The sequence below is a fragment of the Pipra filicauda genome, unplaced genomic scaffold, assembly GCF_003945595.2.
Source record: "Pipra filicauda isolate LSUMZ 115617 unplaced genomic scaffold, ASM394559v2 scaffold156_size1729456_pilon, whole genome shotgun sequence".
NCBI lineage: Eukaryota > Metazoa > Chordata > Aves > Passeriformes > Pipridae > Pipra > Pipra filicauda.
In genome coordinates this window covers 109,293-135,767 of record NW_024104062.1, presented here as the reverse complement: position 1 = coordinate 135,767, position 26,475 = coordinate 109,293, and the positions used below count along the sequence as shown (strand labels likewise).

At 42.6% G+C, this 26,475-nt stretch overlaps 2 protein-coding genes across 7 annotated transcripts in view; one reads left to right on the top strand and one right to left on the bottom strand.

Moving 5' to 3' along the window:
* TTC7A (tetratricopeptide repeat domain 7A) overlaps positions 1–21,396 on the bottom strand; it is a 175,907-nt gene extending 154,511 nt beyond the window's left edge. Inside the window, exons 1-3 of one of the 5 annotated variants that reach the window (XM_039379115.1) lie at positions 21,289–21,396; positions 16,928–17,091; positions 15,167–15,335 (exon numbers count right to left, since the gene is read on the bottom strand). In XM_039379115.1, the coding sequence (XP_039235049.1) occupies positions 15,167–15,335; positions 16,928–17,077 (319 nt within the window). In that variant the 5' untranslated portion in view covers positions 17,078–17,091; positions 21,289–21,396. Of the gene's footprint in view, positions 1–14,378; positions 14,436–15,166; positions 15,336–16,927; positions 17,092–17,540; positions 19,001–19,702; positions 21,125–21,288 lie in introns of those variants that run through there. The other 4 variants (XM_027748906.2, XM_039379114.1, XM_027748908.2 and 1 more) reach the window with 4 other exon arrangements.
* Positions 21,397–21,500: 104 nt separating this feature from the next.
* Positions 21,501–25,904, top strand: MCFD2 (multiple coagulation factor deficiency 2, ER cargo receptor complex subunit). Of its 2 annotated transcripts, none has more exons than XM_027748914.2 (4): positions 21,501–21,597; positions 22,365–22,513; positions 23,219–23,378; positions 24,490–25,904. In XM_027748914.2, the coding sequence occupies exons 1-4, from the start codon at positions 21,526–21,528 to the stop codon at positions 24,619–24,621; spliced, it is 513 nt and encodes a 170-aa protein (XP_027604715.1). In that variant the 5' UTR covers positions 21,501–21,525; the 3' UTR covers positions 24,622–25,904. The 2 variants fall into 2 exon arrangements, with proteins under 2 accessions (XP_027604715.1, XP_027604714.1); XM_027748913.2 differs by having other exon boundaries at positions 21,512–21,645.
* The last annotated feature ends 571 nt before the right edge of the window (positions 25,905–26,475 follow it).

Sequence of the window (26,475 nt, the reverse complement as noted above, 5' to 3'; positions counted from 1 at the left end):
TTTCAGGAGTCTTGGCAACAAACTGCTGTGAGGCAGGAACAGGCAGCCAGGTTTACAGTACAGGCACTCATGCTGGAGGAGCCTGACGTTCCTAGGCAGTCTTAGCTTTATTTACTTCTAATGTTCAACATTTGTTTTGTCCCCTTGGTTACTCTGCTAGGAGTTTCCCTATCTCATGTCTTACATTTGAGCCAGACATGAGCAGTCAGTTCAGTGGGCTGGGAAGAGAAGATGCCTCACTGCTTCAAGCTCGGGAGGTGGCTCCCCACTCCTGCCTTCTCCCAAGTCAGATGCGCACACCACGTTCCCTCAAAAACCTGTATCTTGGTGGAACATGTTAGTACCCTCCACCTCTGAAAATCTGGACCAGAGCAGAGCAGGAGGACTGGATTTACTTCAAAATGACAGTGTGTGTGGGACAGGGTTGACAATCATTTTGCTGCTTTTAACTAACGCCCGTTCTGCGTTCTCTCCTTTCTTCTGACGTACACCTTGGACATCATCCAGATATAATAGATTTCGTCCCAAGTCCATCTATGAAGTCTCTGCCTTTATATCATGGGTTGTTTTCCTATTATTTCAATGCTTCTATCTTCCAACCCTGTCGCTATGCAATGAATGAAGGGGAAAAGAGGACATTAACTCCCTCTGTAGAAAAAAAACAAACCACAAGTATCCAGTGCTACAGCTAGAACAAATAGCCTACAAATATTCTTCTTAGATCTGTCTCAATTTTATCCACCTCTAAATTTGTAGTCATTCCCCTTAACTGAAAACAAATTTTAACAAGTGTGCATTTCAGAGCCACCATCCCCTTAAGTGCAAAGTGAGGCTCAGGGCCCTGAAGAAAAATCCAGTATAATCCACTGATATTCATACACATGCAGCATTTAATCAAACTGCAAGAGCCATCCTAGCACAGTCGGTATGGGGGTGTTTATCGTGGGAGATGTCACACAGAGAGAACAGATAAAAAGCCATTTACATACATGGTGCAGCCCACTGCAAGGAGTTACTATCTCTAAGCTCTGACACAGGGGAGGAAAGCAAGCAGCCTTTGCCAGCATCAAGTACTGACAACAAACATGCCCATCCATGCAGTCAGAAAAACAAAGCTGGGGCTAATCAGAGACAGGGGAACAAACATCTCTAAATGGGTTCTTGCCACAGTAAGCATACAGCAATATACAGTGTATTAAAGCAGATACTATGCTACACAACCACGTAAAGGGCAAGAAGGAAATATGACCCACACGATGTAGCATTAGTCATGGTTCTTTCTGCTAATACCATATGCACTGACCTGATGTCATTCAAGTATAAAAATATTCTACAGAATGTGAACAGGACTATTCTTCCCTACCACAGAAATGCAATGAAAAGAAAAATTAAAGCAAGCAGACAGCAAATCCAGCGCACAAGGGGAAAAAAACATAAGAAAAACAACATAAGTTCCCTATCCTTTCAGCCACCAATTCAGTTCTCACAATACAAAGCCTCAACAATTACAGATTTGCTTGGGTGTAGCTGGATAAAACTGTTGACAAGCCCTCCAGTGCCGAGAGCACAAATTCCACTAACTCTTCTCCATCCCCCTGATAATATCAGCACAGAAAAAATTTTGCAGCAAAACACACATTTTAAATTCAACTCAGTTTCCAAAAAGTGTCAGAAAGCCATGAAAGCCATGAAACCATGGCTTGAAACCAAGCATGAAAGCCATGAAACCATGGCTTGAAACCAAGCATGAAAGCCATGAAACCATGGCTTGAAACCAAGCATGAAAGCCATGCATGCTACCTCCACACTAGATTTAGCAAGAAAAGTGGAGCTATTGCTAAGACAGAATTAGCTTCCAAGTAAAGCATAAAGCCATATGCTTTCTTGGTAGCTGGTAAAGGTACTTGGGTATTTTTCACAACCAGTTGTGGTAAGAGAATACCAGCTTAAAACTTATCTATGATAAGATTTTTTTCATATGAATGAGGTGTCCAAATTTAAATATATATTACCTACATACCCTAGTAATTTTTTATATAGTGGAGACACAGATTTCTAATAGCGTACGGCCCAAGCCCAAGATTTCAAAAGACACATGTTCCCAGATGATCTTTTAAAAGAACAAACTCTACCCACTTCAGAAGCAGTAACTTTATATGTATAGAAACACTGCTTTTCTTTCCTGCATAAAGATAAGGCTTTCATTCACCTCCTCTAGTTCTCCCAAAGATTCAACTCTGGCTCTTCACCTTTCTGTAATCTTTGCCCCTTCTTCTCTGCTCCCAAATTTAAGCCGCATTTATGTCAGAAAGAAACCCAAATCCATAAGGTTTGTAAGACCTATCACTGAACTAATTTCTTCCTAGAGCTGAAATGCCCTGCTCTCATTTACAGAAATCTGAAAGGGGAAATTTTATGAAGGCTTATTTCCATATTAATCTCACTCAGTCCTTGCCATGGGAAGACATCGTATCATGTAGCTCCAATGCTCTGAACTGATGTTATTTATTACCAGAACTAGAACATCCATGTGCACATGGGCATGTGGTATCTGATTCTCAGCAACACAAATGAGACGAAAATTCATACTGGAAGGAATCCCAGAAAGTTCGTGGTCTGACTTTCTGCTCAAAGAAGGGCCAGCTCAGGGCCAGCTCAGAGTGTTATCCAGCCTGGTCTTGAAAGCCTCAGTGTATACACGGAGATTGCACAATGACTAGGGAGAAGAGGAGGCTAAGGTGGCTTTATTTTCCTCTGGTTCATAAACCAGTTCACCAAATACCAGCATTCCTCCTTCCAAATAGAAGGAATATACCAATTCTCTCACAGCTTCTTTTAATATTCCTTTTTACATGGACTTCGAGCCTTCTGTATTTGGATGAATTTAAACAACTGGGGAATGGTAGGTTCATAGGTGTAAGAATTTCGGGTCAGCAGCAGCGCACAATTTTCATCAACAGTCATGCAGCTGCAAAAACCCCATAGCCAAGGAGCACAAGAGCTACCTGGCAATCTAAAGAAGGGATCAAAGAAACACAACAGCACAAGGAGCATGAAGCCAACCTCTTGTGCTGTGTCCCAGTGCTACACTCGTGTTGAAGGCATCTATGGCAACCTGAAACAAAAGATAGCTCAGGATACAACTCACAGCCCTGCCAACAGCACCAGCCCCAGTCTGCAGAGCAAGGTTACAGCATCTAAACTCCTGTGCCACACAGACAGGCCAGCCTGGTCAGAAGCCAGCACGATGCTAAGTGCATGCAATAGTTTCACTCTAGCTACAGGAAGGTTAAGTCATTTGTCTGGAGGTAAGCCATGCGTGAACATGCTGCATGGTAACTGCTGCAAGGAGACTGGTTGTGTGCACGTTCTCACTCTGACAAATGCCAGGTCATTCTGGGTCACTGTTCCCAGGCAGAGGGTGCACTTCATTTCTGGCATGTGGCCTTCAGAAGTGTCGCTCCAGGAAATCAATTAGCATTGAAACAAGACTATTTTTAAGACTAGCTCTTCAAATATATACACATGCATGCTGACTAATCAAAGTCCAGCAGAATGCTAAACACTTTTCAAAGCCAGAATTCAAAAGCACAACCAAACTATTCTAGAGATGGTATTACAACAAGCCTGCCCCACCAGCTAAGGTTTGAACTTCAGAGCGCAGCCCTCAACCAAGCTACTTCATTACGGTGTCTTGGAAAGCAAAATAGCCTGGACCTCAGTAAGCCAAAGCAGCAGTCAAGATTAGGTTGACATAGGCAAGATCAATACACTATTTCTGCCACAATTCACAGTAGTTTAAATAATTCACAATCTGGTCTTGACACTCATCTCCCCAGCAATCAAGCTATGATTTTTTCAGCAGGGCTTATTTGCAATGCAAATAGAAGAAGACAGGGAAGAAAGGCCTAGAAGCCCTTGGTTTTGAACACATTCATTCATACATGAATGGTGGGGAGGAAAGGACAAGTTTTATTTTTCAAGAAAGCTGCACATGCTTCTTTCACTGCTGCTTCCTATTATATAGGATTATTGCATATTCCCAGCAATCTGTTATAATCTTGAGGTACTTTTTATGTAAAAGTCTCAAAGGTAGAAAGGCAGAAAATTCCAGTAACCCTAATAAAATTATCTGAAGACCTTTCTGCCCGTTAGCTGGGAACGAAGCTGAAAATGTCAGTAACCTGTGCATAGCTGCTCAGTTGCATCAATGCAGAACTCAAGACCCCTACTCCCAGCCTCCCTGCTACCTGCAATAAACCAACACTAACAATGTTACTCTAATTATTTTCCAGTTAAGAACTCTATCTGGTTAGACTTGTAATTACAGCTAAAGCTGATTGCTAAAACTAGGACAGCGTTTTGATGGAGTGGCTGTGAAGCCAAAAGGCAGCAAGCACTCCCCTGACATGCAACCTTAGTCACCTACCCTTGATCAATGCCACATAGGCTCTGCATCACACTTACGCATAGCAGAAATCAGCAGTCTTAATCCAAAGACACTCATTTTTCGGAGCATATCCAGACTTGCTGCCTATCAGCTAGCTGCTCTTAAGCTTCACGGCATGTCTTTAAACCTTAGCTTTAACCTGTAATATACTGGTCTCCAAACTTCTTTGATCATATACCCTATAAGGAAAAAAAATATTGAGCATGCACACCCAAAATGCTACATATATAGTTATATACACACATTGGTTATATTTATGTGTTTATTTTTTAAATAATACCTGCTAGGTAACATGCTACTGACAACCACACGTCATCACTGAAAAGGCCTGCAAATTCAGAACATTTGACCTTTTGCAAAAGCAAAAAGGCATAATTCGCCTTGAAGTTTGACAACTATTTAAACCATTTTCCATGAAACAACCACTGAGCTTTGGTGTGGTGCAAAAGATTTTTATGGCCACTCCCCATGTCATTACGAATTATTGGAAAAATTCTATTTAAAAGTCTTGTGTTTACAAAGTTAACCCCACTGATGATATCCTATAGCACTTTGTGCACTTCTGGGTCCTGCTGTGCTGTCAAGTAGTTCTCAGTGTATTTCAGTATTGGATCAGAATCTGGTAAATGCCTTAAGCTGAGACATGTTAGAAACATTTGTACTTCCATGCAACTGTATACCAAGTGTCTCACGCTGTGCAATTTCTTCTAATACCTGTTTTTTCAAGTCTTTGGCAATGTCTTCTGTGAGTCTTTCAAAGGAATGCATTTTAGTTTGCTGCCATATTGCTTTTTGTGTATTATTTCAGCTGTTTTTCCACAGCAGGAAGAACAAGTGTTTTCCCCAATGGTATGTGGGTTTTCATATTCTGCTTTCGCATAAGAAACCTCAAAAGAGGCTTCTAAAAATTTAAGTTTAATGAATTTTTTAGAAGTACTGAATTGAGTACAATTGAACTTCAAACATCATTGATTGCATCCAATTAGACTGTCATTGTTTTTACCTGATCGAAGAGCTCATGATAAGAGTAGTGTAGGCTCTGCCATCTTCTTACTGTTCACTTGTGCTCCTATTACTAGTATTACCTGAAATCGACAGTTTCTTTGAGGGAATTTTTAAGTGACTTGTCTATTTCATAAGGGTTAGTTTAATTAAAACTAAACAATACAATACATAAATCCACTTAACTAGGCACAGGTGAACTGCAATACACTGGAAGTGAACGAACAAGTGAGGATGCCCTTGTGAGCCCCTCTGCACTGTGGAACACCCTTCTCTTTTGCAAGATATTTTCATAGGACCTACATGACATGGGAACCTCTGATGTACAGACTGTGAGAGGGCGCCACTGGCAATACAATATATTAATAAAGCTTTATTTCAATGTGTTGGGGGTTTTTTTTGGTCGGGGGGGGGGGTTGTTTGTTTTAAGAAAAAATAATAGATACAGTATTTTTCTCCTGCACCTCAGTGGATCATCATGCTCACTCACTGGGTCACACACAACCCACTTTGGGGATCACTACTATAAAATATTAATTCTTCTGGCACAAGAGGCCACCTCTGTTCCATGACATGAAGATACATCTACTAGAGCAATGCTCTAAGGCACAGCAAACACAGCAATCTCTTACAGTCCCATATCTGAAGACCTGGTCAACACCATCCAAATCTATAAACTTTCAGGGTACGTTGCAAAAATTACACTTTTTTTCCCTGGTCTAAATACAACAGGAAGAAGCAGAAGAGGAAAACTGAAAAGTGGAAGAGGCACAAGGGAGTCAGATGGTGCTGATGACCAAGTATTGGAATTCATTCAGCTTGAGCTTATCTGCATCACACTCAGGCAGCATCACCAGTAAGAAAGTTCTCTTCCAGCTGCAGCCAGAGCCACTGAGTCAGACTATCCCTCAAATCCTGTGTTCCGTTTTGGGTCCCTCTGTTCACTTTAGTGGTGAACTCAGAAGTGCTGGGTTAATGATTGGACTCTAAGATCTTAGAGGTCTTTTCCAACCTAAATGATTCTATGATTATATGTGTATTTTGGGAGCAGGAGGGAAAAAAAAGAAGGGTAATTCTTATTTTACTATGCTGATTCATATCAAGCACTCAGGCCAACTCTACTTAAAGTTATTAGAACTGACAGAGCCTGTAAGGACTAACAGGCTTGTCGCCCTGTCTCTTTAAAAGATGGTCAGAGACATCTGAAGCTTACCCCAGGGCAAACCAGCGCATGGAACTTTCCCATAGCCACTGGACACATACCATGCTACACAACACAGCCCCAGCATGACACTGGCATCATAGCCATCTAAAAGCTTAGGCCATCTGAGAGTACATTTGTATTTGTTTTCTTCTAGTGAAAGTAAGAGTATAGCATGTTGCCTCATGTAACCTTATGAACACTGTGCATTCCTTGTACCATTTCCTCAGAAAACCATGTGCAAATAGTCTTGTACCTCCTGGTGCCACTAACCCCCCAGTTTCAGAGAACCAAACTGTAGTGCAGAAGGTAGAGAAGGTTTTATGCATTGTGTGCAACCAGCACCTGCAACTCTGTGGAGAATAACAAAACTTTACCATCACGGAAACCAAATCACATTAACAAAAGTAATCAGATGTTATTTCCTTTTTCCACTTTCCAAATTTCAGTAATCTGCAGTTAGCTGCCTGCAACTAACTCTCCTCAGAAGTCGAAAGTCACACCCATGCTGCATTTGTGCATAGCTGATCGTGCTAAACAAACTACTTCCAAAAAAGTGAAATATCTGATCCAACAGCAGAGAAGAGCTCAGGGAGCGTAATAGGAAAGTCTAAGAGCACCAAGAACATCAAGGCTGGGCTTGGCAACTCTTTCACATACAAGCTGGAAAGCAGTGGCACCAAGGTACACAATTCACCAAATGCAACACTTTCAAGGTCATCACTGTCACAACTGAAGAGCAACTCCAAACTCTTACCCTCCTATTGTGAAACCCCAAATAAGACATGTTGATACCAGGCCCTTTTATCAAGACATCAATATCTACAAAGTGGGGATTTTGCCTATCAGACAGCTACTCTGATGCCAACATGAATTAACAGCATGCTTCCTGTCTCACTGTCAGAACTGTGAAAACTAGCACTTTGAAGTGCATACCAGGTACAGAACAAAGCCTCTCTCTCTCTCTGATGTGGATTAACATTTAAAAGATGCAACTTTTGCAAAGCAAAACTGAAAACAAGTTTTGCCAACAAAATGTCTTACCCTGAGTTACTCACATTTTAATGTCCTATTGAATCACACATCCTTTTGGCTGGGACTCAATTTTTCTAATGGCCAGGAAAGAAAACTGATTTTATTTTTTAGGCTCTGTTTAAAGGAAAGCATCTCCCCATAGATCTTCAGTGTTCAGAGAGCTGATTCTTAACCCTTTGTTGTCATCAGAAGATACCAACAAAAGAATTTGTGGCCTGCCCTGCCCTGCCTGACCCTTTAAGAAAAACCCCAAAGCACAAAACAAAAAAACCAAACCAAAATAATTTTTTTTCTTCCGCTGTGTCCCACTAAGTTCTACTCAGTCACAGCAGCAGCTGAAATTACTGACGGAAGTAACCTCACCAAGTAGCTGCCAGTAGAGGAAACAGCAGTTAACGAACAGAGACTAGTGCAAGCCAATGTAACATCTCAAAAGCAGGATACAGCTTAACACAGTTGCATACTGGCAAGTGTTGATCACCCCCATGAAGCCCACTATCACTGAAGAGCTATATATTTGTATGAAAAAAGTGAAATCAAAGTTTTAGATAACTTTTCCTTCAACTATCACCCAATCCTATGTTTTTCTCATCTTAACTTCATGCCCCATATAATTCTGGTTCTTCACAATCAACAAGCTTTTCTAAAGACTATGAAGAACACTGGTGTTGTCTTTAGGAAAGTGTTAGCTGCCCTTCTCAACACTGCAATGAATTCAAGCACCTCAGCCAGCACTGGTGGGCAGGTTCCAGACAGTAGTGACTTGGGACTCCTGGGAAGACAGAATATGTTAAGATAACAACCCTTCCGATTTAAACAAGTTTATCAGGGTAGAGAAGATTTAGACTTTCAAGTAAAAGCCTAAAGTATACATGCCATAATGTCAAGAGTGCCTAAACAACATCATACTTGACACTGAAACTAATGGGGAGAGACAGGGAGAGAATTCAGGCTCTCGGGATTTTTTCCCCTGCACCTTACAACCTACTGCCCATTTCTGCTGAAAGGGTACATTACAGCACATTGCCCTCAGGTCAGTCAGTAATAGCAATGCAGGCAGGATGAAAACTCAGCATCTAAGGAGGGTGGGGGTGGTGCATCAGTTGTACTGGAAGGAGGGAAGGAAGTTCTGGGTTCCCTCTTTTTTTACCACTAGCAGATATGAGTATTTTCCTTGTAGTTATGTGGCTCCTAAACTATAATACAGAAATGAACCATCTTTATCTTGACTTGTGCAATTACAACCTGCTTTTACTTTTTTTACTTTTCCCCATTTGTGCCCAGAGAGAACATAAAGCAAATTACTTACTTGAACATGTAAAAAATGTCATCAACCTTCCATTAATCCATTTTCTACACTTGTCTCAGTTGACAAGACAAGGTATGTTTTTACACAGTAAGATACACACACACCATCTCTATCTAGGTATTACAGTAAAGCTTTTCTTAAAGAAGTTCAAGAACTCTTAAAAATGAGCCTGCAGTAAAGATTCCAAGTACAAAAATTACGTATAACCACCGGGAGGGGATTTTTTGGCATACAGAAAGCAGAACAGTATTCCAAACGCTTTTCTGGAAAAAGGAGAAGACATCTTGAAAACCGTTATGCCATCTGAAACAAGAAGCAGGCTCAGAAAGAGCACGTACAGCCCGTTAAGAGGCTAAGAAGTTTATAATACATGGCCTGAATTAAAAATGCTTCCTGCATTAAAGGAAGTTAAAAGTGTAAATTCACTTTCAAAAGAAGATTATGAAATAAATCATGACCCTGCAAAACTTACACAATGTTTCTAAACTCAGTTTATCTGCACTTGAAATTGTTCAAACTGCTGGCACTCAGAATCATTGCACAGTCTGTGTTCCAGAACACTCCACAGTTTATTACCATCTCACTTATCAAAAACTAAGTGGACAAAAGTCTCATCCCAGAGAAGCTAACTGGAAACTCTAATTAAAAGTAAGGCTGCTTAAGTTAAGCCGATAACACACAATAACTTATTAACATTATTTGAATGGAATATATCCTTGCACTATGGGATCGGTAGCATTTAGTAAAAAAACTGAACTGGAAAAGTTAGTGGCTTAGATCTCAAATAAAGACTATTTCAGTACTTCATCAAACTCTTAAAATAGAGGTGCTCTCTTCCAGAGAGGAAAAAAATAAAACAAGGAAAAAAAACCCCACCTACCTTTCTCCCTTTCAGTTTTTTCCACTAATTTAGTTCAATGAGCCAACAAAGCTTTGACTAAATAAAACCAAATAGGAAAGCTTTTTTTTTTTCACATTTTAATCTACAAATTAAAAAAATGCACACATGACAAGAAATCTATCAGCTTTAATGCTTATCAGAAACACTAAGTTAATAAAATTCATTTGTTAAACTGAGAAGACTCTTAATCAAATTCTTTAGTGAGGAGGGAAAAGTAGATTCATCAGAACACAGCTTTGCAATAACTGTACATTTTATTCTAATTTCCAAACAAATGCAGCTGAATAAAAATCTCACCTAGGAAATTCATCATCATATAGAAAACCGTATTAGAAAAATGAATGACATACAAGCATATGTCAAAATTAAAGACTCCAATGAAGTGTACGAACAAGTGCGTGATACATCCTCTGATTAGCCAGAATGAACAACTTTAATATCAAACTTATATTTACTGAATACAAACCTACTGTTTTTAACAGTAGTGCAAGTCAACAAAATAAGAAACTAATTAAGCAGCGCAATCACAAAGGAAGTTTAAAACAGATTATTCAAATTTTGAGGCTTCAGCTGATCAATTTAAAACCATGATTAAAACCAAGCAAGTAGTTTTCAAACGATCTGACTAAAATGTCAGGTTTTCTGTTTATTGTCTCTGTGCGATATCACCATTTTCCTTCCAGAACACCACCTTAACCTCCAAACAACCACTTCCAGTACTACAAACGCAAGACAAAGATTTCATATGGGGAGAAAGCAGAACAATATACTTCCAAGCATACCAACCTCATTGTCACTGAAGTTTTAAAAGATACAATCACAAAACAAACAGGAACACATGTAAGCTCAGCAATTTGTCCTAAAAATGAACAAACACAAAATAATCCATAACAAACTGGACTGAACTCAGAACCCTGGAAGCATGTTCCAGTCTGTTTATTATTCTCAAGCTCAGGAAAAACCTTCACGTGGTCGATTCAGGGTTTTGCATTCAGCAATACCACTCATAGCTCTTAGGAGAGCTCTAAGACCAGTAACTCAATCCAGCACAGTTTGTTGTCTCATGATCTTATGGGTTTTTGTCACACCACAGATCTTAAACCCCTTAAAATGACAAAAATGGGTCCAAGAACAAAATATATATAACTCCAAGCCACCGCACTAACGCAGTCTCATTTCCTCATACATATGACTTGTGGTTGGGGTTGTTATAATAAAACATAGACTATGATCAAGGCTTCTTACAGATGCAGTATGACCTCATTCTCTTCCATATGCATTTTTCTAAGATCTAAAACAACCAAGCTCACACTGCAGCTTTTTGATACAAAGGATGTCTTTTCTAAAGTTAAAAAACAAAACAAAACAACCAAACAAAAACCGAAACAAATCACCAAAAAGTTTTAGAAACAAATTTACAAGGGATTCATCTCCAATTAGTCCACAGTCTCTTCTCACAGTCACTAGACAGAAGGTTGTATTGTACAATACCATGCACTTCATCCACGTGAGATGCCACTTGAAGAGGAGATGAATCACCCCAGAACAGCCAGCTTCTGACTGTACAGAGAGTTCAGACTGAAGCTGCACAAATTAACCCACCCCAACCTGCAAATGGCCAATAATACAAAAATTACTGCAGGATGGACTGGGAGAAAAGGAGAAAAATAGGCAGTGAGACATTTAAAACTTTAACTCACTAGAAATCCATTTGCAAACTAACTACCATTTGCAATCCCATGTTATTGCTGTACAGCTTCCTATTTCCAGGCTACCCCACTCCAGGTAGAGGAAGTCCACTGCCTGGCCTGGCAGCTGGTCTGACAGACTCCTCAGCACAGAGTTGACTCAAGGCACAGCAGCTCTGATGCTACACATCCATGACCATAAGACAAAGTCCCTCTCAGTCATTACAAACATAAGACCCACACATCACGTGAACCCTGCCTGAGGTTCACTCAGGCTGGCAACACCTGACTCTGTTAACACAGGTCTCCTCATGCTTACAGGTAGCACAGAAAACATTGCAACATCATAGAAACCTCTTTCTTGGAACTTAGGTATGCTGAGGCCCTGGCTAGAGCTATACCGTCCTTCGCAAGGGTTAGGTAGTGACCTATCCTGCTACCAGGAAGATTTACTCACTGGGAACAGAGAGAGATCTCTGCAGGGTTTCTGCAGCAAGCAGGGACAGAGGGAAACCAGTGGGCTCTGACAGTTCCACATGTTGTTCTGAAGTCTTTTTTGCCTGCTTGTTTCAAATGGACAAGACCAGGTAACAAAGTTACAACATGTCCCAAGTGAATTAGAAGCAAAGTTTGCTTACTCAATACTGTTTTATGCAACACAGAGAGCTGCTTGCATCAGAGATTACCTGCAGTACTGTGAACTGAGCAGAGGATTTGAGGAGGGATTAACTTCATGGAGGATGGGGAAGAAGGAGACAAGTACGAACCAACCACCTATTAACTAACCATAGATGGTAAAATTAGTCATAGTGAAAAATCAAACTGTTGTCAGAGCTCCACTCACAATGCTTACAGAACTTCTCACAATATGGGGATTTAGAAACAGGACAGGAAGCAGCAGTCATCTGAAAAACTGGAAGAGCCTTGCCCTCTCTGCCATTTCTCCTGTGCCTGTCCCCACATTTATAAAGAATTTTAATATTTACTTCTTGATACTCACTTTGAGTGGAAGTCTACTGAGCAAGGCAAGCAACAAACTTTTTCCCTGTTCAGCACCTGCAGTTCAATCACGAGGGTGCAAATCCATATTGCTTCTTACCATAATATGAACTTACTATATACTCTGGACCTTCAGAGGAAGACTCCAGAGATTTAGTTTAATGTCCACCCTTCACTGCTGTGGAGGTTAAAAGGTGCTCTAAAGAAGAAAACTCGTTTTTGCTGGTTCACATTTCATTTCTACCACTGACTTCATCTACGCAGCTCCTCCCAGCGTATCTCACATCTTTCTTGTTACATTTTTGTTTGTTTCCAACATTAAGAGTGCCAGTATTAAAAAAAAATAAGCCTTTGATTTGACTTTTCTTTTTTCTGTGACCTTTCTGGCCTAATCCTCGGTGCTTGAGAACCTACATTGCCATTCTGTATACAGGCACAACACAGCAATATTAACTACACAAAGCCAAGGTAGTTTCAAGTTACTGCTATGAGGTGATACAAAGTTCTAGTGTTCAACTAATGCTGGATGAACAGGGATATTCTATTAAACCATCTGCTTTCTCCCATTTCTGAAAACGTGAAGAAATTCAGCAGGAAACCTAACTTCTGCCCTGAAACAGATAGGACTATAGCTTTTCTGGATTTTTGCCTACATGACTCCTGCAAAAATTTTACTACCAGTGACATTCAAGAGCATCTTTAAAGAAGATTTAAAGCAGGTTTCATCTTTAAAGAAGGTTTCAGATTGCATAAGTAACCAATAGTTCAACCAAAGTCAATAATATGGTATGGATCAACATAATTTCTGCAGAGATACCAAATTAAAAAGAAATAAGAAAAATCTGTAGCATAAAGTATATATGAATTTTAAATAATTCAACGTCATATTGTTACTTGCCCTGCAGAGGTAGCCCAGAAACACGTTTTAAAATAAAAATTTAAATCTACACTGCTATTGCCATAGCTACCTGTACAAAATTCTAACATAAGGGATTATTTCTTTAAGACTGGGAGGTTGAGTAAACAGCATGAGGGAACAGTGAGTGTCCTCTCCAGACTCAGCTGGACAAGCTCCACTGTGCTGCACTTTTCTCTGCCAGAAGCTTTGGTAGAATACTGAGTGACTTACTATACCCTTGCTATCCTGGCTAATCTGAAAATAATCATCATGGAGAAAGAATAAACACTGTGGAGCAGTGACAGCACAAAGGTTGCTCTGCAATGGCAGAGGCTCCACACAGTTTATAGGAGCAACACAGTATTTACATTCCATGCTAAACAACATGGGGAAAAAACAAAAAAAGTGCAGCCTGATGCTCTTGATGCAAACACCTCCACATCTTCATATGCAAGTTAGGCAGTCATTACAATCCAAGAGGTATTATATGAGCGGTGTTATTCCATCACTTTCCACACACTCCTTATGATTACACTCACACCTCGCCAAGGGTCTTCTCCAGTTCCCAGTGAGGACAGTGCATGTCCTGGAGTGCACCAGCAGCTGCTCTCAAATAAACTGCTAAGAATGCACTGGCAGTTACTCGCTCCTCTGAGCCATGCAAGTGCGAGCATGAGTTACAGGTAAATTAGTCCTGCTCCACAAAAGCACATTAATGAAGCGGATTCAATCAGGACCACAGAAAACAAAAATCAAAGCAAGCAAAGCAGCACAAGCAGGGTTTCAAAAAAGCAGAATGACACTGAGATCACGAAACACTCAAATTATTATCAGTAATACTAGCAGCCCAATCAAACAGTATTTTGGGTTGATTTGGTTTCACTATTTTACATACCAGTTGAAGGTATCTGATCATCAGAGTTCTCATTCACCTAATTAGCTGGTGGACATGCTGAAAAGAGTAGAAAGCAGTAGATAGGTAGCAGTACTTGAGCAACATTTACAAAGGAACTGAAAGCAAATGAAGGAGAAGATTACTGATCTTTTTCTCCCCCCAAGTCAAAATCTGACTAGGGTCCTCCTCTCCCCAACTCAAAAAGGAAATGCAATTTCACTACCCATAGAGGTAGTTTTATTTAGAATCTCTCAAATAGTGCAATGTCTGTAGAGTTACAAGGGGACGGAGAGACTCCTGTTTGTACATAAGGTCTAATACTGTGTGACATGCATTGCAAAAATATACTACCTACTTTGAAAGCACATATTCTGTTAGTCCAAAGTTTAAAACTTGGAGGCATTGTCCTTGCTTAATTCACATAAATCACTGAAATTTACAAGTAAATGAACTGTTTGTAAGATAAAGTCCAGGCCCCAATTCTGTCAAATGCTTGATTTAGATTTTCCCAAAATGGACACACAGCTAAAGCATGTTGCTGACTTACAGCCAAGAGTTATCACAAAATTTCCAATTTCAAGCTTTCCTTTACAAGCCAGCCAAGTTTAAAAACCATGGACTAAAATTCCATAATGCCTTTAAGTTTAAACTACACAGACCATATCCAGTAGGATTTTCCATAGCATACATCTTTGCCCTAACTCTGCTCCAATCAAATCACTTGGAGAAATATCTTCAACTTCACCCTAAAACCAGCGTGTTCCAAGTACACATACATGGTCCTTTACCTTTAATAACAAAGGCTTCAGTTATCAAACGCAGCACGTACAGAGGTTCATCTTTGGTTGAGAGGTCATCAATGCCTGCTCTCGCATACATGCTGATGGCATCTCTGTAGCATCCCTCCACATAATGAAGCTTTCCTAGGATCAGCATAGCTTCAGTCATATACTTAGGCTGAAACAGAGCAGGGAGAGAAAGAATGTTTACGTGATAAAATAGCAGACAGCAAAAACGAGGTACCCCAGAACACATTAGCACATTCAGAATGCTTTCCTCTCACAACTGCTAGCTCCACACGCCAGAGTAGGAAGGATTTAAGTGTCTAGAGATCTTAGGGCTGTGCTCATGATAGCAGCAGGCAACAAAGGTCAGGCAACCACTTTGGAGCTTCATTTACAAACACACAGTTCCAAGCCACGTCTTTGGTTTCAGCTGACCTGATCTGTGGTTGGTGAATTGATGGACATCACATAAAAGGCTGGCATTTTCAGAACTACCTGCACACACACAAAGAAAGCCTTCTGCTTTTAAACTAAGCAGAAAGCATGACTTTTTAGGCAAGTGTTCCCCTCTCCTCTGTATATTTAATTAGACAGTGAGAAAGCTCTCCAGTTTTCTTAAGCTGTCAAAGAATTTTCATGCAGCAGTAGAAAAAACAGAAGGCACATCTACTATTTCTAAGATTTGTTTCCTTGAAGGACTGAAAACACATCTAACAAAACCTCAGTAAAATACATCTGTTCAGACCCTCTGGAAAGCATGAAAAGGTTCTTAAGCCTTCCTACCCCTTTTTTAATACATGTAATCAACACAGGGTCAGTGTTGCATGAGCGGCTAAGTCACAGTTAACAAAGAAACAGTAATGGCAATTCATGCAGCCAAACTAAACATGAAGACCTGGAAGAATTCAGTAGTTCTGGTTGTCAATGGAGCTAAACTAGAAAGAGGGTTGGACAGACTCCCCTTCCTTACTAGCTCCATTTTACTTCTGAATAGGTTGACTTTCTAGAAGATACGAAAAAGGAACTCCTCCAGAAAAGTGACTGCACACTTTCTCCTTGGAAATTAACATGTTAAAAGTATAATATACATTTCCAGGCTAACTAGCCTGTCAATTTTGAACCAAAAGTAATACAAGTCTAGAACAGACCTGTAATTCATTTACTTCTAAACCCGGTTATGAAACTGTGTGTCCAAGGACACCGAAACAGCAGCAGACATTGAGGCACAGTATTAAAACACTCCTGAAGCTCTGCAATTGAGTTGACAAGCAGCCATCAACCATGAACCCAGACCACAAAATAAAACAAAACCATAACTTCTCTGGCAGAGACTGAAAGTAGTGCAAGGCTGCAATCCTGGACTCACGACACAACCCTGAATTCCTGACAGCAACTTGCAGCACATTCTTCTCTGATCTGGAGCTGAATAGGTATACACAGCTCCCTCAGATCAGGAGTAGCAGTAGGTCATGTTATGTGGCCACACCCCACATCCCAGAGAAACCCTAAGTATTTATCCTGGTTCTTTCTAATGAAAAAAAAAAAAAACAGAACAGGATATGTACTATTTGTTTGCATATGAAAAAGCAAGTCTCACAGCAGAAGATACTGCCAAGGGGAATTAGCAGTCCCTCAGTAATGCCTACAATACAGCACTGTACATACAGGGACATGAACAGGCAACAATCACACCCTGTATCAGACTAATAATCATATGAAAGAAACATCCAGTTGGCAGGAATTACAATGACAGAGTCCACTTACTCTTAGTTTTCCTCTGCTTAAGATACTGGTCAGATACTGTTTAGCTTCACTCAGTTTTGGTTCATTCTTCTCTGTCAGTGGAATGGAGTCCTTCAGTTTGGCAAAGTTTTCCTTCAAACATTCTTCCAGCAGAACCTCTGCTAGCAGCATACTCCCGTGGTCCTCTGAAAGCACACACCAAACAACAAGAAACATTGCTTAGTTCTGTAGATAATAAACAGAATTACAAAAAAAAACAACGCACCTTTGAGACACATAAAGGGCAACTCAAATGAGAGAATAAGGAAGAAATGACAGCCAAAAAAATAGTTCCATTAACTTCTTTCTATTGGAAACAGTACGTTGCCTAAGAAAAAATGAAACTTCACTTCCTTATAACTTGAAGACTTTTCCCTAAAGAATCCTTTAATTTTGGCAGCACCATTCATTCCTGCATTGCCACTAATTGCAACAGTTCAGAATTTTCAGCACAAAACTCACTTTCAAAAGTATAAGATCAATCTTCGCAAACACATCAGTGCATGCTTTAGATCTACAAATGTACAAGCATGAAATGAATGCTTTGGACGATACGGAAGCTGTGAATTTCACTGCAAAACAGTAACAAATTTACCTGAAAGTTCACAGAAAAAAAGACAATTTAGATACTAAAGACACACAAGGCTTGATCCTCTGCCACAAATAACGTGCCACATTCTTTCTACATTAAAATCCATTCCTGTTCACAGTTCTACAGAAGAGAAACTCAAACATAAGCAGCAGCACTGGATACAGCGTGAAGCATCATGCAAAGTGGCAATCATGTGCTGAAAAGAAAAAAAGTTTCATCTGTCAGAGTACTTTGATTTCTTGCATGACGGGCCCAGTTCTGCAGTTACCTTATTCATAAAAGTCGTACCTCAATCAGTGGGCGACCGGGTCTAGCAGGGTAACAAAATCTTTGTATATCAAAGAGCCAAACCCTACATTTCATATATACTCCACGTTTCAAAGTCTGGAATTCTAGAATATGGGAAACACGACAGTGTACCTATTTCCATATTTTCAGGCCATGGGACAATTTATCCCCACTTTCCACCTATACACTACACACACTCTGTGTGTGGGAGTGGTGGTGGTTTAGGTTTTTTTGTTGTTGTGGCCTAACTGTTTAGCTGCATATCAAATTATAACGATAGCTCTTCCTGCTCATTTGCAGGTCTGCAACTACCTCGCATAAACAATGTACAGGTACGTAAAATGGGAAGCATAAATGTTCAAGTATATTCCCCCCTAAACTTGCATGCAATAATTTCTACATACTAAAGACCTTTCAGGTAGTCTTTAATATCTTAAAACAAACTTAAGGACATAGGTAAGACCACGTACAATTAAGAAATAAATACACACAATCTCACAATGCAAACACTACTATTAAAATAATCTAATCCAGGCAGACAATGGTTTCTAGAAGCACAAAACTGTACCCAGTCCCTTGCTGAAAGAAAAGTTCTGCAGCAATAACAAAGCATTACTCTTTCATAACCAGTAAGTTATGATGACATAGCAGCAAATTAACAAATCGTGTTTTTACAGCAATCATACTGTTGTTATGCCTCTTAATTACAAGGCAAGAAACTACTATGAACTCTTCAACTATTAATGCCCCCAAACTGCAGTGAGATCTCTGCACCTGGGAAGCGCTGCTGAAACGCGACTGAAGTTCAAAGGTTGGCCCTGTGGTTCTCAGCACCTGCATCATGTACCCACTTGGAAAGCCTCACAAATAAACATGTATTAAGCTACCAACATCTTCCCCACCATGCTTCCCACCGTGAAGTTTCAGGAACCCCTGGCAAACTTCAATTAACTCTAGGGCCACATACCAGGAACACTCCTCTACAGAAGGGCTTTATTCATAGATGTAGCTCCTGTGACTTCAGTGGCAGAACCCTTTGTACCAGTGTCACGGGTAGGACCAGGTCCTCTTTGCAACTTACCTGCTGACCACAAACATAGATTTTTACATTTCCAAGTTAGGCTGCTTCACTTATTGCAAGCGATTTCATTTTAAAAAAGAAGCAAAGTAGTGTGTTGTAACAGGAAAAAAAAAAAAGAATACATTTGCTATTTATGAAACCTGTTTTACATGTGAAAGGGTACTTGGACGAGCCCAAGCCTTTTAAATAAAGCAGGGCCCTTCAGAAATGGAGGGAGGTAACACAAGGGCATCCAGAACAGGGTTGGGCAGGGGGCAAGAGGGAACGAGCACGACACGTATGGAGAAGCTGCAGACGGACATTTCCAAACGGGGCAGGTTTTGGTGGGTGGCCCGGCCGGGCTGGTTGCATCAAGGGCCGGCTCGGAGCGGGGCAGCCGCCACCTGCGGCCGGTGCTGACCGCGGCGGGGGCGGCATCCCGAGCGCTCGACAGCCGCTCCTCGCTGCCCGAAGGGCTCGGCAGCGCTGACACGAAGAGGAAGCGCGGTGTGATCTCCCCGAGCGCCGCTTCCTGGGCTCCCACCGCCTCTCCCGGGCATCGTTCCTTCTCTCCCGCAGCGGAGCCGGGGCGCTGACATGGGACACCGGGCGACCCCCCGCACCTCAGCGCTCCCCAGCCCGCTCCCGCAACCCCGGGAGCTGCGGGGCAGCCGCAGCTCCCGCCCACGTCAACCCGCCGGGCCGGCGCTGCCGAGCCCGGGCGGCGGCACAGAGCGACCAGCCGGCCCCGCCGCCGCCCCGCGCCCGGGCGGGTCGGTACCGGCGGCCGCCCCGCTCGTCCCCCACCGCCGCTTACCCGCGTCCTGCGCGTCCCTCGCCCCCTTCGCCTTGCGCGGGGGCCGCGCCGGCGGCGGCAGCAGCTGCTGTGCGAGGAGCCGGAGCCGCCCCCAAAGCCCCTCCGCTCGGCACCGCTCGATCTCCGCCTCCAGCTTCACGTGCGAGTGCGAGCCCTTGGCCGCCATCTTAGCGCCGGCACGGACCCGCCCCGCCCCGGCCCGCGGGGTGTCCCCGGCGGCAGCACCCGGGAGGCGCCGGCGGGGCCGCGGATCCGCCAGGTGCCGGGGGGCGGGAGCGGGTGAGACGGTGCCCCGTCCGATGGCTGCGGCCAGGGATGGCGCCTCTAACACGGTCGCCACTCCCTGACACCTCTCGCCTGACGCCCGGTGCGCGAAGCCACGTCCAGCCGGGCGGGCGCTGTCCGGGCGTTGCGGAGGCGGCCCCGCGCGCCCTGCAACGCGCGAGAAGGGCCGGGAGTGCCGCTCCCCCACTGCGGCCCGCGGGAGTCACCTAAACCCCGGGGCTCCCTGCCGGCTGCGCCCCACGGCCACCGCCCCCTCCCGCAACTTCGGCACAGAGCTCCCGGCTGGTGCGGGAATGAGCCGAAAGCCCGCCTGGTTGCCCGGGCCCGGGGTTTGCTCGGGGACTGTGACCTCGGGAGGCCAAAGCGGCGGCTGTGTAGGCGTCAAGTATGGGAACAACGAGACCTGGGGCGTTCGGTGCGAGGGGAAGCGCAGAGCACACACAGTTTATAAACCACAGAGGGCACTGGCGACAGGGCGCAGGAGTTTCCCAAAGGAGCAGCAGGGTGAGGAGCCGGCAGTCTTTTCTGGACGGGGCTGTTGAGGGGTTGGGGGGGAAGTGCCTGGAGCAGGAGTGGCCGAGGACAGCCCTTGGAGAAGGACACACTGCCCCACTGTCCCACTCCCTCTCGGCTGTGCCTAGGTGGTGGGATCCCTGCGGTGTGCCCTTTGGAATGGTGTTCTCTACATATGGGGCCAGAGCGGCTGAGGCCCTGCAGCACTCGCACAGAATCCCAGAGTGGGTGAGAGTGGAAGGTACCACAGTGGAACATCTCTTCCAGCCTCCCTGCTAGAGCAGCGTCATCCTAGAGCAGATGGCACAGGATTGCATTCAGATAGTTCTTGAACATCTCCAGTGAGGGAGACTCCACAGCCTCTGTGGACAACCAGTTCCAGAGCTCAGCCACCCACACAGAAAATAAGTTTTTCTTCATATTCAGCTGAAACTTCCTGTGCATCAGTTTCTGCCCATTGGCTCTTGTCCTATTGCTCAGCACCACCAAGAAGGGCCTGGCTCAATCCTCCCTCCCCTTAGATAGTTTAGACATCGATGGTGTCCCCTCTCAGTCGTTTCTTCTCGAGGCTGAACAGGCCCATCTCCATCAGCTTTTCCTCATAAGAGATGCTCCAGTCTCTTAATCCTCTTGGTTGCCCTCTGCTGGACCTGCTCCAGGAGCTCCATGTCTCTGTGCACTGAGGAGCGCAGAACTGAACACAGAACTCCAGATTTGATCTTACTAGGGCTGAGTAGAGGGGCAGGATCAGCTCACTTAACCGGCTGGCAATGCTCTTCCTGACTCACCCCTGGATCCCACTGGCTTTCTTGTCCCCAAGGACACGCCGCCTGCTCGTCGCCCTCCGGGACCCCCAGATCCTGCCCCGCGCACCCGCGGTGGGCGGAGCCCCGCCGCACCTGCGCCGCCGCGAGGGCTCCACGTGGAGCTCCGCGAGCGGTGACGTCGGCCCGCGGGGCGGGACGACGCAGCCAATGGGAGGGGAGCAGGGGCGGGGCGCGCGCCGGGTCAAGGGTAATCCGGGGATGGTGTCCCGGGAATGGTGTCCCGCCTGCGCCTGTCCCGGAGCCCGCGCCACGGCCCAGACCCGCCCGGCGGTGCGTAGCTTGGCGGCGGCGGGGCCTCTCTGCCCGCCCCGGCAGCCGGTACTGGAGGGCGGTGTGCTGGGGCCTGGGCGGTGTGCGGTGGGCCCGGCCCCGTCCCGCTGCGGGGGGGACTCTCCCGGGGGGTCCAGCCGGGTCGGGAGCCGGGGGTAGGAGGCTGCTGGCGGCCAGCGCTGTGCCGGGGAAACCGGGGGTCGCTTCAGCTGGGGCTGGAGCACAGAGGGGCCGAACCCCCTAGCCCGCTCCTGGGCTCCCCTGGCCCCTCTGGAGCGCTGTATCCTGTCACTTCCCCGCGAAGGGAGCACATACATGGCTGCATGACGTTTTCCAAGCTGTACGTTCCTTAGGGCATGCAGTCTTAATAGAGATACTAATTAGATGCGGCCGCTTCGAGCAAAGGTAAGCGACCTTTGCTCCCATGGTTATGGGGCAGGTCTGCCTGAGCCTGGCGTGGTTGGTTGTCTAGAGGGTACATGAAAACACATCCGCACCTGAGGAGTGCACATCTGCTATGTGGGAAAAAAAAAAGTCATCTGAAAATTACTGCATAATGCTGCATGATTCTGTGAAATAGGGACCCTCACAGAAATCCTTAATTGGAGCTCTCTGTTTTTCTGCTTCCCAAGGGCTTGAAATAAGCGAGTTCTTCTATTCTAAAACTCAGTGGGCTTGATTCTAAGTACTTGGTAAATCTGCTGAAAGTAGATCACATTTTTCATCTGTTTTTTTTTTTTTTATGGGGGATGTTTTCCTTTTTGTAGGAGATCACAATGGCCCAAAGGTTGTTTAGATCACATTTGCTCTTCTGCTTTCTGGCTGCATTCTTCATCTCTGCCCTTGCTGAGGAACACGTAGGAGAGAGTCAACATGCAAATATTCGCCTCGATAAGAATTTGGTACAAGATAAAGAGTATGTGTTCCATGTTCTAAAAACGTAAACTTTACTTCTTAATGATTTTCTTATCTTTGAAGTCTTGTTATGTTGGACTTAAGCCTAGGGCACCCTGTTTCCTCAGAATGTTGTATGACTAGCTAAAGCCAGATATGAGACGTGCTTGCTTGATAAATTTGTAGAGATATGAGACCTAGAAAGGTCTCTTTGGAACCTTTAGCCCTACTCATACTATAAAGAACTTCTTACAGAGGTCCTGCTTACCCAGATCAGCATACTTTGGACAAAATCATATTCTTAACAGAGTTAGAGGGTTTTTTCTCATTTTCTTCTTCATACATGCAGAACAGTTCTAGCAGTAAATAAAACTCCCTAGAACACTTCATGGTTGACTGGGAAAGGTCTTTCTCCAGCTCCTGTGCTTTGGAAGACAGCCAAAGGAGATTTTGGGCGCTACTTCCATTGTTTTGATAGCCTGCTAAGTAGGCCAGAAGAAACAGAAATAGCTATCTAAGGTGTTAAGGCCACTACAGCACCTGTAACAAACAACCTCTGTGTCCCCTTCATCTTAATATCAAACTGTAGCTTTTAGTTATCCAGGGTGCTTTTAGAAGAATAGTATTCGATCAAAGACTAAATTTGATGTAAACAGAGCATGACATATTAACTGACAGAAATGTTGTAGATTTTGTTTGTCTTTGGGTTTTTTTTTGTTTTTCTTAGGCACATCATGGAACACTTGGAAGGTGTCATTGAGAAACCAGAAACTGAGATGTCTCCACAAGAGTTGCAGCTCCATTACTTCAAAATGCATGATTATGATGGCAATAATTTGTTAGATGGGTTAGAGCTTGCTACTGCTATATCACATGTCCACAAGGAGGTAGGTGTAATTTTGTAAGGGCATGTGTGTTTGGAAACACTTCTGACTCTGAAAGCAACTTACAATAGAACGGAACAATTGCAACACATCTTCAGTGCAGTTTTGCCTGAAAATGAGATATTTTTCTTTCCCCCTGATAGTTCTAGTTGCATTTATAAATGTACCAGCTTTATCACAGCTTTTCATGTCACACTGCAGTTTTCAAGAAGTTTCCATTGTAGTTTAAACTTTAGAATGAGGAAGGGCTGTAAAGTGAAAATGATTTTACAGAGGGCTTGTTTTGGTATGCAGGGATGGGGAGAAAGGGAAATTATCCAAAATGGGACATGAGGGTTTATAGAAATAGCATGTGATACGATGCTGTTTTCAGTGTCAGACTGTCACTGCTGTGGATACACAGGCTGTAGGAGATCTCTTGGATAACGTTAGTATTAGAAGAACCAGTTATGGTCTGCCTCTTTCTAAACAAATTCTCGTTACAGCCACGAACATTTAAAGACAAAGTAGGAAGATACAGCCCTTAGGAAGACAATATGAACACATTATCTCATGTTGATCTGGAAGTTACAATTCAGGATAGCATAACTTCCTGCATATACCTGTGGCAAAAAAATACCGAGCCAAGAATAGAATGATGACTTGCTGTTTCTTGTGCAAAGGCACCATCTTCTCATTTATTTGTAAGGGGTGTTTTAAGAATTTTATTGGCTTTAAGCTACAGTGGTAGATTTTTTTCACTACTCCGTTACTGTAAGGTGTTTCTGTATTTTACAGAAACTATAGTGTCTATACTACATGAAGATCCAAATAAGAATACATCTGTTAGATGATTATCCATCATTATACACTGTGCTATTCAGCTTTTGGAACTTTTGACTAAGAATATTAACCGAAAAGAGAGTGTTTTTTCTGAAGTCCAGAAAACTTGGACTTCATAGCTTCCACCTGATAAAAGTTGCTTATATTGATATAAATGTTTATATAAAACTTAGTGCCAAATTAGGCACCAAACATGAATGGCTTAACAAAAAATTAATTGTCAGTAATCTGTTATATGTGCCAGTAGGTGGGAAAGACTGCTAAACTGTTCCATGTGGTTTTGTTTTTGTAGGAAGGTGGTGAGCATACCCAAGCAATGAAAGAAGAAGAGCTGATTAATCTAATAGATGATGTCTTAAGAGATGATGATAAGAACAATGACGGATACATCGACTATGCAGAATTTGCAAAATCACTGGAATAAGGTTTTGCAGGGTGTTTCTCCTTCTAACCACATAGAAATGTGAACCAGTATAATGTGATTCTTTACTGTCTCATATCAACCTCTGTGCTGTGAGAAGGAGAGGTGTACCACTTCCAGCTGAATTTATTTAAAAGTTGTATTTGTTAAGAGACTGGTTAACTTGGAGTGAGAGCCATGTTTGACTAAACATAGCTACACATTTCAATCATGAAGCATGGAAGTGTCAACAGTACTCACATAGGGTACAGCTGGCAAACTCCTAAGTAGCTCTATATGAATACTAAATAGAATCATTAGCATCTAAATTTCAAGTTTTCAGTCATTGGGTTATATAGTACTTATTTGCTTACATCATCTTCAATTTAAAATTATAAAATATCCAGAAAGCAAGAAATGAGTACTGCATATAGTTGTAGTCCAAGGATAAATGTCCTTACCTTCCTTCTAATTTACAAGGAAATTTGCAGATGAGTACAGGTGCTTGAAACAGCAATTGTAGGGGAAAAGCATTTGAGTCTGTGTTACGTTTGAGTTCCAAATGATACCATATGAATTTAAACACAGTCTTTGAAGAAATTATGTATTTTTAAATATATGTACTTCCTAGCATACCCTTACATATAAATATATATACACGTGTTTTTCAAAGTCTCGTCCTCCACAGATTTACTTTTTGTATCTTAATTTACTGATTTTTTTTTTCATCAACCTTCCATGTTTTCTTAAGAAAATGAAAGTATTTTTATTATATTTATATGTTTTATCCCATCCTTCAGGGGTGTTTTGAAGGTCACATTAACAGTAAACCAGTTGAATACTAAAGCTTTTGTTCAATTTGGGTTTTACAGTATTAGCCAGCAGAATAATCTAAGTATGCAAGTAACGCTGCCTTGTTAAGGTTTAAGTCCATATTCCTTGGCATTTAAATTATGGTATTACTTTCAGCAGGTATTTCATAACTTAACAGTTTCAAGATACTTGAGTGTTTGCAAATTATCATGGCTCTAGGAACATTTTTACTGTCTTGACTCTATTTGGTAAGTCAAGCAGTTTAGGGATATTAGAGCAGTGATGTATTGCTGTGTTATTGATGTTTGGTGACTCTGAAACATAACTGAAATCTTAAATTGCATTCAATCATTATTCATTAATAAAGAATCTAAATGTTAGCCTATTTCTGTAAAATGTATAAAGAGCTATTTTCTATACAAAATTATTCTTATACAAGAGAAACATGTTTGTAAAAGAAATTATTTCCTCTGTTTAAATGTTTATGCAATGAATCCTGTGTGTCAGATTTTTTTTTTCTTGTAGTAGTTATTTGTTTTGAAATCTTTGTGGCCAAGGTTGTGCTGGTTGTACAAGCAGTAAAACTGAGTTGGGGTTGTGCACGCTGGCGATAGGTACATTTCTCACTAGGACTTCTAGCCTTGTGTACCCTAATTTGCTGATGTGTTTCTAAGCCCATCTCTGTTACTAACAGTCACCTTAACAGAAAATTCCTTCTGTTACAGCTGGGTTTTTTTAAATATCTCTTCTGAGGGTGATTAATCTGGACTGAATGTTCAATCAGAAAAAAGTGTAGTACATGCTAGTGAGTAGGAGGGCAGAAGAGGTTAAGCTCTTCAGCTCTGAGCACTTAAAGCAGGTTGCCTGTAGACCTGCCAATTCCTTTATGTTACTGCAGTTTAACCCCAGCTGGCATCTAGGGAATGCAGAGCCCCTTGCTCACTCTTCCCTGGTCGGGGGAAGGGTGGGGGGGAGGGGAGGGGAGAGAGAATCAGAAGGGAAAAAGTGAGAAAACTCATGGGTTGAGATAAAGACAGTTTCATAGATAAAGCAAAATCCATGCAT